Here is an 11,768-nt window from a genome sequence, read left to right on the forward strand (position 1 = left end):
GCGAGGGAGGGATCCAAGCCTCTGTCCGATTGATCGGGGTGTGCACCGCAGGATCAATGGTCAGACCTCTGGGCCGAGTACTAAGAGAGAGGCAAGCGTATCTCTTCGTACCAGCATTGTAAGAACTTGTTCCTGTACAGGAGCAAATATAAAGTCATGGGTTTGTCTCATGTAGGCATCCACTTCCCCCCCCTTGTAGGAGGAAGTGGTGGATATACGCTCCTATCCCTAATGAAAGGGATAGGATGGAGCTCGGTCGAGTAGCTTACCTGCATCAGACTCCTTTCCAGCATGGTGACGACCGTGTCCCTCTGCCCACAGGTAGAGGTAGAGAAAGATGGTGAAGAGAAGCCAGTCACACTCTCATTCGCACATTCATTCTCCCAGTCATACCAGGAATCGATGCTGTTCTGCCTGCTCGGGTGCTGGGTAAGCTTACACAACGTGTTGAGCAGCCACCACAGGTCCCAAGGAAAAAGTATCCAAGGACTCGTGGGCAATATCCCGAAGGTAGAAGGACGTGAAGGTGGTCTGGTTGGCCCAGACACCTGCCTTCAGGACCTGCGCCACGGAGAAGTTCTTACGGAACGCTAAGGAGGGTCCAATACCTCTGACTTCGTGGGCTCTCAGTCGGAGCGTACGGATGTCGTCACTACCATCAGCCTCGTACGCTCTCCTGATCACCTCACGTAGCCAGAAAGAACGCGTGTTCTTGGATACTTCTTTCTTGGTAACCCCAGTGCTAACGAAGAGGCGTCGACACTCAGGCCTGAGATGTCGAGTTCTCTTCAGATAGCGCCGTAGCGCCCTCACAGGACAAAGCAGCATCTCATCCGCAACATTATCGGTGAAGTCCAATAGGGAGGGGATCGTGAAAGACTCGAACCTGTCGTCAGGGATCGACGGATTCTGAGTCTTAGCTACGAAGTTCGGGACGAAATCGAGCGTCACAGATCCCCATCCCCTGGTGTGTTTAACATCGAAAGACAGACCATGAAGTTCCCCTACTCTCTTCGCCGGTGCCAGGGCCAGCAAGAAGAGGGTCTTGAGGGTCAGATCCCTGTCTGACGACTCTCGGAGTGGCTCGAAGGGTCTTCGAGTCAAACTCCTAAGGACGAGAGTCACATCCCACGCAGGGGGCCTGAGTTCCCTGGGTGGGCAAGACCTTTCGAAGCTCCTCATAAGCAAGGAAATCTCGAACGAATTCGAGATATCCAGTCCCCTCAGTTTTAGGACCAGGGCCAGGGCGGCTCTGTATCCTTTGACTGTGGGTACTGAGAGGAGCTTCTCTCGGCGAAGAAAAACGAGGAAATCCGCTACCTGCTGAAGAGTGGCTCTGAGAGGAGACAGACCCTGTCTACGACACCAACCACAGAAGACGGCCCACTTCCCCTGGTACACAGCTGCAGAGGACTGTCAGACGTGTCCAGCCATCTCTGTTGCTGTGCTACGAGAAAAGCCTCTCGTTCGCAAGAGATGGTGGATAACAGCCAGCCGTGAAGTTGAAGGGACTGGACTGCTTGGTGGTACCGTTCTACGTGTGGCTGGGCTAGAAGGTTGTGCCAATGGGGCAGCTCTCTCGGTGCTTCCGCAAGGAGAGCCAGCAGGTCCGGATACCAAACGGCCTGAGGTCGTTTGGGAGCCACCAGGATCATCCTGAGATTCGGGGTGGTCAGCGCTCGGCTGATCACTTTCCGAATCAGACAGAAGAGAGGAAAGGCATAGACGAAGAGGTTGTCCCAGGGGTGTTGGAGAGCGTCCTCTGCAGCTGCCCATGGGTCCGGCACGGCTGAAAAGAAAACCTGAAGTTTTCTGTTGTGCCGGGTAGCAAACAGGTCTACGACCGGTCGCCCCACAGGTTGAAGAGCCTTTCCGCCACGTCTGGGTGTAGAGACCACTCGGTTCCTATCTCCTGATCCCGACGGCTGAGCTTGTCCGCTACTACATTCCTCTTGCCTGGAATGTAGCGTGCTGACAGCTCTATTGAGTGAGCCGCGGCCCACTCGTGCACCTGCACGGTCAACTGGTGTAGTGGGAGAGACACTAGGCCCCCTGCTTGTTGACGTATGCCACTACTGTGGTGTTGTCGCACATCAACACCACTGAGTGTCCCACCAAGCGGTCCTGGAATTCTTGGAGAGCGTAGAACGCCGCCTTCAGTTCCAGGACATTGATGTGAAGGTGCTTGTCGTGATGGTCCCATACACCTGCAGCCAGCAACTCCTCCGGTGTGCGCCCCATCCCTCGGTCGATGCGTCTAAGAACAGCAGCATCTCCGGGGGGGAGGAGGAGGAGGAGGAGGAGGAGGAGGAGGAGGAGGAGGAGGAGGAGGAGGAGGAGGAGGAGGAGGAGGAGGAGGAGTGCGGATGGGCACTCCTCTTATGAGGTTCCTGTCGTCGAGCCACCAGGCTAGGTCCTGCCTCACCTTCTCCGTGAGAGCCACGGGGAAGTAAGGTGGATCCTTTGCCTGAGACCAACTCTCCCTTAGTCTCCACTGGAGAGACCGCAGGTGAAGACGCCCGTGAGGGACTAACTTCTCAAGTGATGACAGATGGCCGATCACGACTTACCATTGCTGCGCTGCCTGTTCCTGCCGAGACAGGAACCGGCCGGCTGCCTCCCTGAATTTGCTGATCCGCAAGTCTGCGGGAAAGACTTGCCCTGCTACCGTATCGATCAGCATACCCAGGTACTTCATCTTCTGCTTGGGTTCGAGATCGGACTTCTCGTAGTTTATCACAATCCCCAGATCGTGACAAAACTTGAGGAGCCGATCCCTGTCCTGCAGCAACTGCGAGCGGGAGCTCGCCAGGACCAGCCAATCGTCGAGATACCTCAGAAGACGTATCCCGTGCGAATGGGCCCAAGCAGACACCAGAGTGAACACTCACGTGAACACCTGTGGGGCGGTTGACAGACCGAAGCAAAGTGCCCTGAATTGGTACACCGTCCCGTCGAAGATGAAGCGGAGGTACTTTCTGGAGGACTGATGGATGGGTATTTGAAAATACGCGTCCTTCAAGTCCACTGAAAGCATGAAATTGTTCCCCCTGATCGAGTCGAGCACTGATCGTGCCGACTCCATCGTGAACCGAGTTGTGCGAACGAAACGGTTCAGGGGAGAGAGGTCTATCACCGGACGCCAGGCCCCCGTTGCCTTCTCCACCAGGAAAAGGCGGCTGTAAAAGCCCGGTGACTGATCCTCTACGATTTCTACAGCTTGTTTCGCCAGCATGGTCTTGATCTCCTGTCGAAGAGCGTTGTCCTTTGATGATCCCCGGACATAGGTTTGTAGATGGACCGGTTTGGAGATGAGGGGGGGCCGAGATTCGAAGGGTAGTAGATATCCCTCCCGCAGGATGTCTACTATCCAGGTCTCGGCACCGTAGCGCTGCCAAGTTGCCCAATGGCTCGCTAGGCACCCCCCCACTTCCGGCAGCAGGTGAGGGGGAACGACGTCCCTAGCGTTTCCCACCTCGCTTTGACTTCTTCCCACCACCTCCTCGGGGAAAGGAGGTCTGGGAGGAGGGCTGGTTACGGCCTCCTTTAGCAGAAGTCGAAGCAACAGGAGTCTTCACATGGGGCTTAGGCAGGGCAACCGTCTTAGCAGCCGTGGAAGCGCCAGCTAAACTCTTAGGCTTAGCCGCAGTTACTCAAGATTGCCCAGAAACCTTCGAGACTGCCTGGTGAACCAGGCGGTCACTGTCATCAGTGCGCCGCCTCTCCACCGCAGCGTCCACCATCCCTCCAGGAAAGAGAGCGGTGGAACTCCTAATTGACCCGTTACGAAGACCGAGTGCCGCCTCACGCCCAGCCCCCTTGGTCACTCGGGTAAGGACTGCGTCCCTACGACGAAGAACCAAGTTGGCCCACAGGTTAGCAGTCTGATGGGCGAGGTAAGAGATAGCTCTACCTCCAGACTGGCACAGTCTCCTGAACACCAGGTCGTCTTCGAGAGCAGAGCTCCCAGAGCCGGCAGCGACTTTGGATATTGTGAGGGACCACAAATCCAGCCAAGAGACTGCCTGAAATGCTGCCATAGCGGTAGATTCCAGGGCGAGTGCCTCCTGCTGCGAGAACCAGAGGTTCTCCGACAGGAGCTGCTGCAGGGACACACCTGGAGTCAGCCTCGCTAACTCCGGGTTAACCTGTTTCGGCGGTATCAGATCTTCTGATGGCACGTAAAAACGCCTCTGACGCTGTAGAGGAGGTGGAAGCAGCTTGGAAGACCGACCGGACTTCAGCGAGTCCTCTTGCCCTGAGACGATATTCTCCACTTGGTCCAGGACCGAGTCTGCAAGCTCCGATCGCGCAATCCCACCATCATCTTGGGTTCCCTCTTCAGGCCCCAAAATGACTCGAGCCGGGACGTGGGCTCTGCTGGTGGTAGCGGCGATCCTTCCCCAAGGTCATTATGCTGACAAATCAGCTTAATAACCTCGGCAAAGTTCCTCTGAATCTCGGGAGTAACTGTGTCTTGAGGAGTAGGACCGTCCAGTCCCTCCAGCAAGAACAGATCCCGAGACGCTCCTCCTTCAGAAGGAGGAACAGCGACAGACCCCTCGCGGGTTGCCTCCAGCTACTTGCGCATACGTCCTGGCCGATCCTAGAACCGTGCCTGGTGCGTACAGCGTCGCAGCGGGATCACGAGAGGCGCACCCCTCGCGATCACTCCTAGATACCTCGCTCCTCCCGGCGAATCCCGAGGAGGTTGAAGGTACTGGAGAGGCAGACCTGACGCTCCCCCCTCGCTCGCTGGCAGGACCAGCGTGCTTGGAGGGCTGCTGTTGATCCCCAACCCGCGGTGGTGATCGAGCTGCAGGCCTGGCCGCACCGCTCACCTGAGGCGAGTGGCTCGGCTGAGAACGTCGACCCCGATCTCGAGCGTCAGACGAGCTGCTGCTGGTTGCCATATCCGCCCGGTCCCGATGGGAGCGGCGGTCAGGCGACCTGCTAGGCTCGCTGTCGCGGTGAGACCGGTGAGCGTCCTCTCGGCGCGTCGAGCCGCTGGTACCGACGGCTGCGGGGACCTCTTCCTCGCCTCAGCCCGTGGCCGGTCGGAGACCGTCACGTCAACCCGAGCAGCCGGCTGGTCGCTGCGAGAGTCGTCTGTACGACTCTCGCCAGTCTTCTGCTCCGCACCTCGGTCTTGACGGCGAGCGAACTCGGGCGTCGAGACTTTGGCTGCACGGTTTCCCGCGGGAGACTGTACACTCGGAACTTCTCGCGAACGAGAAGCCGAGACGGATCCTGGTTTAGCCGCAGAACCGCTAAGACCAGGCGAGGAAGTACCAGCCGAAGCTGGTACTCCTCTGGTCCCCGTCTGCTTCTTCTTTGCAGAGGAAGAGACGGGCCCTGTTCCCGAGGGAACAGGAGGACCAGCAGAAGAGCCCCCCGAATCGCCGGAGCGAGACGGGCCCTTAGAAGGTCCCGAAGGAGCCTTCTTAGGGGGGGAGGAGGCAACCTTCTTCTTCTTCGGCTTGGTAGCCTTAGAAGTCGAAGGGGAAGAGGAGGCAGCAGACGACGAAGAAGACGATGAAGACGACGACGACACCTTCTTCTTCTTCTTCCTCTTCTTCGTCAGGCTTCGCAGGACAGACGTCAGGTCTTCCATCCAGGAGGGAGCCGGGCAGTTGCCGAAGCAACAGGGCCCGACTGCACCTGTCCGGAAAGACCTGAGCCTGGAGCAGCACCACCATGAGCAGGAACGACAGGAACAGCAACAGGAACAACAGGAGCGTCAGCGTCTGGAACAGCGGGAGCGGCAGGCACAGCAACAGGTACGGCAGTAGCATCAGGAGAGCCAAGCGTCTTGTCGGCAGCTACCTGCATTCTAGGTACTGTACTGGCGGCAAGTCTAAAGGAGAGCTTTTAGGGCAGCGGAAGTCCGGGGTCGGCAGCACAAAGAACCCAGGTGGAGGTGGCACGCTTCTCCTTGGCACGGCAGCGAGAGGCATCTGTATCACGGTCGTCACATGTGGCGTGTAGACCAAGTGCAGAGGCATGCCATAGGCTGGAGTTGTAATAGTTGTTGTGGTAGTGGTCACCACACCATGTGTGACCACTGCCGACCCCGCCAACCGCTGGATTAGCCCCTTGATGCTCGGCACTCCCTGCAATCCCAGCGACTCCCACACCTGTCCCAGGTCGTCCTTCGCGGAAGGCACACCTGCGGAAGCAACAATCGGGTAGCGAGCGCCCTCCTCCACACTCGACGGATCAAGTGAGGAGAAAGACTCCGCTACCCCCCCGCAGGGGAAGGGGCGAAACGTGGGGGCTGACCGGGGGGCAAGAAGGAAGACGAGGTATCCGTTACCAAAGGAGTCGCTGGAGAGCTTTCCGACGACTCCTTTGTAGGCCTACGTCTCTTCCTGCCCTCGTACAGAACCCACTGCGCCTCAGACCAATTAAGACAAGTAACACAAGGCTCGGCTCGGGAGCATTCTCGCCCCCGACACCGAGTACACAATTCGTGAGGATCTACATCCACGAAGGAGCGGAATCTGCCGCACTTACGCCCCTCCAGCCTGGGACACACTCTACAGGCGACTGGGGGGCGCGGCGAAAGCTCCATCTTTTGATCCATGTTTATCAATAAAATGTAATAAACAAAAATGAAAGTACTGTACTTACAATTTCATTCACTACCAAACAAACCAGAAAGAGGGCTGATACAAAAAACCAAAGCATACGACAATAGCGGGCAGAGCGATGACGAACATGTCTTGTCACACCACGGCCGAAAGCGAAAGTGATTTGTTTGCCGCGCGACGATCGGACAAGCAGTTAACTACCGTTCTCCCCTTGTTCGAAGCTTACGACCGTTCCAGCTGCCGCTAGCTACTTCCTATTGTTAAAGGACCGATGGTTTGTATTACGTATCGGAACAAACTTTATGTAACGGCTAATTTAAAATGGTGCAAACATTACCACAATCGCACGTATGATTTTTTCGGAAGAGTTACCGCGCGGACGTAAAGAAAATGTTATTTTTTTCATAAATTCACCATAAATCGAAATATTGTGCTAGAGACTTCCAATTTGTTGCAAAATGAAGGTAAATGATTGAATATTACTAGAATATAAGTGTTTTAGCTTACAATTGCATTTTTCGACCATTTCGGTAGAGTCAAAGTTGACCAAAGGTTGAAATTTTGGCACTTATCGTTATTTATATGAAAATATCTCAAAACTGATAAAAGCTACAATCATAAGTATTTTTTGTTGTATTCTACATAAAAATGCGCACATTTTCATATATAACACTCCATGTAACGGCTAATTTTAAAATGGTGCAAATATTACCACAATCGCATGTATGATTTTTTTTGGAAGAGTTACCGCGCGGACGTAAGGAAAAAGTTTTTTCATAAATTCACCATAAATCGAAATATTGTGCTAGAGACTTCCAATTAGTTGCAAAATTAAGGTAAATGATTGAATATTACTAAAATATAAGAGTTTTAGCTTACAATTGCGTTTTTCGACCATTTCGGTAGAGTCAAAGTTGACCGAAGGTTGAAATTTTGGCACTTATCGTTATTTATATGAAAATATCTCAAAACTGATAAAAGCTACAATCATGAGTATTTTTTTTTTGTATTTTACATAAAAATGCGCACATTTTCATATATAATACTCCATGTAATTTAAAATGGTACAAAAATTATGTCAAAGTGACGAAATAATTTCAGAGATGTGTCACAGATACTTTTTAGTGCGGCAGGAAAGAAATTCGCGCTTGCGCGCCTGCGTAACGATTGTAAAGAAAATAACACCTTGATCCGTGAACTCCCAGCATCCCCCAAGGCGCATGATTCAAGAGTTTTCGGCTGGTAGGCCTAAAAGTATTTTTCCGCGAATTTTTAAAAAAACTTTTGTATGTCGACGTAAAAAACGTCCAGTCGGCACCCGAGAGACAAAAAATGTCGACGTAAAATATGTCCAGTCGGCGTTTAAGGGTTAAGGGTTAATATGAAATATTTTAAAATGTTATGAATACTAGTAAAGATGCTGGTGGTAAGGAGAATTGATCTGCTTTGGACAACCCTTGGGCTATATTACTGTCCAGTGACTGGCTGCTCGAGGTGACCACCGTTTTTAGATAAAGCTGGCCATATAAATGCCCTCGCTGAACACTTGTCAGGGATAGTGAGGTTTGGCAGCGATGGCCAAAAATTATGCCATGTCTCTTTGCCAAATTTATGCCATGTCTCTTTGTTTTTACGAAGATAAATTGGGTCTGTGCTGCAAATATGTGAAGCCAAATTTGTTTCAATGTTATCTTTAAATGAATAAAATTTTTAAAAATTCTACTTGAACAAGCTCTAACAAGGCAAAGCTCTTAATCACAACGAGACATTTGACACTGCTGTACTCTTTTCCTGGCCCCACCCTAGCGATCTTGGAATGCTGAACAGACTGTAGCAAAAAATCAAATTGCACTTCTACTGTGCCACATTAATTCCATCCTCAAGCAACAAAATGTCATAGAACTAATAAGGCTGCAACAGCTGTCACATTGTGAATCTTTACCTTCCTTCAATACAGGTAAATGGTATGGAGCTAGTTCCCATGTACTAGACTGATAAAATATTTTAAGTTTTCTAAAACCACAAAACAAAAGGTTAACTTTGCCTTCTCCAGGCTTAACCTTTGACAAACATGTTAACTCTGTCTCTTCCAGGCTTAACCTTTGACAATGAAAATCTAGGTTTTCTAAAACCACAAAACAAAAGGTTAATTTTACCTATTCCAGGCTTAACCTTTGACAAAGACATTCTAGGTTTTCTAAAATCACAAAACAAAGGGATAACTTTGCCTCTTCCAGTTTTAATTGCCCCGACTGGACAGAGAAGTGTTGCCTCTTCTTCCCCATCAAAGAATTTAAATTGGAATTTTTATTCTCAGAAAAACTTTACCTTAACATCACTCTCAGCTCTGTGGCAAAAAGATAAAATAGCATTCCCTTTACAACAGCCTTAAGGAGAGTGCTTGCAATAAATTTACTTTTTAACTTCTGATAGTGCTACATTGAGTTTCAGAATAAATACTTCAATTTTGATAAAATTGGGAGCAATATTATGGGATGATAATTCCTTACTTCAACACTGTCACTGCTTTTAAATATAGGAATGATATGAGGGTGTTACCATAGTTTTAGAAAGAGATGGTAACAATGGATAAATTAATTATAATGTTTATGTTAAAAAATCAAAACAGAAAGGGCATCTTTTAAGTACTTATACAGAGTATTTTCTTGAAACCAAAATATTTGACAAATGAACTCTGATATAAACATTACAGGAAATGAGAAGAAATCCAGCCCCTCACCTGTACAAGGTTGACATTCCTCCATAATATCAGTCTCTTCTCGCATCCAGCAAAGATCCTTCTGAGTCATATTTGGGTGAGCAGTTGTGTGTGTGTGGGGCCTTGTATCATTGGGAGCTAACTCATTTTCTATAATGAGCACAAGAATTGACAACCTGCAATAAAAATGTTAAATCTTGCAATAGAATATGAGAAAAATACGTACTTTTTTTTTACATTTTGTTTCTTAAGAGTACAAAATTATTTTTACAATTTTATTTTCCATGTGCTTACAAATAAAACAGCTTACAAAACTGATTACAAATAAAACAGCTTATGCAAAACTGATGAACAACTGAAGTTGAGTACTAATGGTGGCAGGTTTAATAGTCAGCTACCACCAAATGACGGAATAAACTCAAGTTACTTGAGCAATACAAGTTTCTTCTATATAAATCCAATTCCAGTTTCAAGAAAGCAGGAAAGCCTCGGTTAGCGGCAGGGGTTCCGTTCCTGGCCGCCGACGCTAAGCAATTTTAACGCCTACGGCCGCTGCACACCTTTCGAAACTCTAGACCAGTCAAAGGCGCCGTAATCCCACAATGGCGCAATAAGTGAAATTATATTTATGCAGTAAAGTACTAGAGAATTTACTGTGCAGTAGTACTGTACAGTACATTATAGTATTATAAATACTATTATAAAGTGAAAAAAAGCCTAGCTTTAATCCTTTGGGTGTCTAGAGTATGTAAAGATATAATAAGGTTTATACAGTGTATAGGTAGCTGTAGTGTTCAAGTTACGATAATTCATCTTACGATAGTCCGATTTTATGAGAGACCAAATTACAATAGCCTAACTTTATCCATCTAGTAACATAAGTTCAATAACAGCAAAAGAGAATGATGAAAGTATGGTTTTAACGTTATACTCATTGCGTGAACGTGTACAGCCAAGAACGACCTAACAAGAAATGCCTTTTTTTTTTTTTTTTTGCTAAGTGCAACTGAATTGGATAACATCCGTTTGGCTTGTATTTCAATCATTGTACTAAAGCACACTATTACCGTAGTTGTTATAAACGGCGTTATGTATAGAATAGAACTGAGATATCTTTAATGTAATAACTTTATTCGCTATAGATCAAAGATCAATATATATCAAAGATCAATCGGAAAATATACTATTAAATATAAACCTAGTTATAACTGAAGCTGAGAAAATAGTTCAGGCTGCTATTGACTATTATCGTACATCGGCAACAAGGATAAAACTCCAGTAAACGATGCCATCAAACACAACCGTAGATAAAATTGAGATCAAACCATTTTAATCAAAACTACTGTGCTTGAAAGAAAACATTTTACTGTTGGTTCCACGCCGATAAATAACGTAAAGTTCGTATTACAATGATATAAAGGAGAATTGCAAATGGAATCACATAATTTTTTTACGCGATAAACATGCCGCCAATGTAATCTGTTAATGGAAAAAAAAAAGTAGTTCACATTCACGAGACATATTCAATTCATATTTCCTCCTAAAAACACGTTGTATAAGGAAAAATATCCTTGTCTCATATAAGTCAAGTATTTGGATATTCGTTTATGCTAACTAGAAGCAAGAGAATTCCCTCAGATTTGCGTTATGACGAAACAAATTCGTATTCGCCTTCAGCTGATCTCAAACCACATTGCCCGCTCCGCGGAATACTGGCTTAGGTTTCCCGTTATTTTATAATACAATAATATGAGAATACAGGCAGTCCCCGGGTTATGACGGGGGTTCCGTTCTTGAGACGCGTCGTAAGCCGAAAATCGTCGTAAGCCGGAACATCGTCAAAAATCCTAGGAAAACCTTACTTTTAATGCTTTGGGTGCATTAAAAACTATGTAAACTGCATTCTTATGGCATTTTTCATCAAAAAAACATTCAAATATTGATTATTTTGCATTTTTGGTGTCATATTTCATCTGTCAGATGAGCATTGTAGGAGTCGTAACCCTGGAACATGCGTCGTAACCCTGAAAATAATGTCTGATGAATATAATTGAAAAGCGTCGTAACCTCGGAACATCGTAAGCCGAGACTGTAGTAACCCGGGGACTGCCTGTACATACAATATGATTGGATACATAAAATAACGCCATGCATCTTTCGGAAGTGGCGGACAGGAATGACAACGTGGAGCGTAGTTACAAAGGCTGCCTTAATTTGTATTATATTTATGTACAAAAATAAAAATACCCTATAGTACGTAATATATTTTCATTATACGTAATATATTTTCATACACATTTTAAACATAAAAGCATAAACATTTAAAAAATCGACACATCGATCGCTAAATTTGCACTCTTTTTAACTCTATATTTTCGGAAGAGCGGCAGAAGGCAGCTTAAATAAACGAACATGAAAAACATTGTATTAGATAACATGAAGGGCAGTTTCAAAAA

At 47.9% G+C, this 11,768-nt stretch overlaps 1 protein-coding gene across 1 annotated transcript in view; it reads right to left on the bottom strand.

Moving 5' to 3' along the window:
- Positions 1–9,512, bottom strand: part of LOC135198523 (protein JTB-like) — a 57,825-nt gene extending 48,313 nt beyond the window's left edge. The window contains exon 1 of the mRNA XM_064226182.1: positions 9,334–9,512. Coding sequence (XP_064082252.1) covers positions 9,334–9,403 — 70 coding nt within the window. The 5' untranslated portion in view covers positions 9,404–9,512. The remainder of the gene's footprint in view (positions 1–9,333) is intronic.
- Between the last annotated feature and the right edge of the window lie 2,256 nt (positions 9,513–11,768).

The sequence above is a fragment of the Macrobrachium nipponense genome, chromosome 22 (genome assembly GCF_015104395.2).
Source record: "Macrobrachium nipponense isolate FS-2020 chromosome 22, ASM1510439v2, whole genome shotgun sequence".
NCBI lineage: Eukaryota > Metazoa > Arthropoda > Malacostraca > Decapoda > Palaemonidae > Macrobrachium > Macrobrachium nipponense.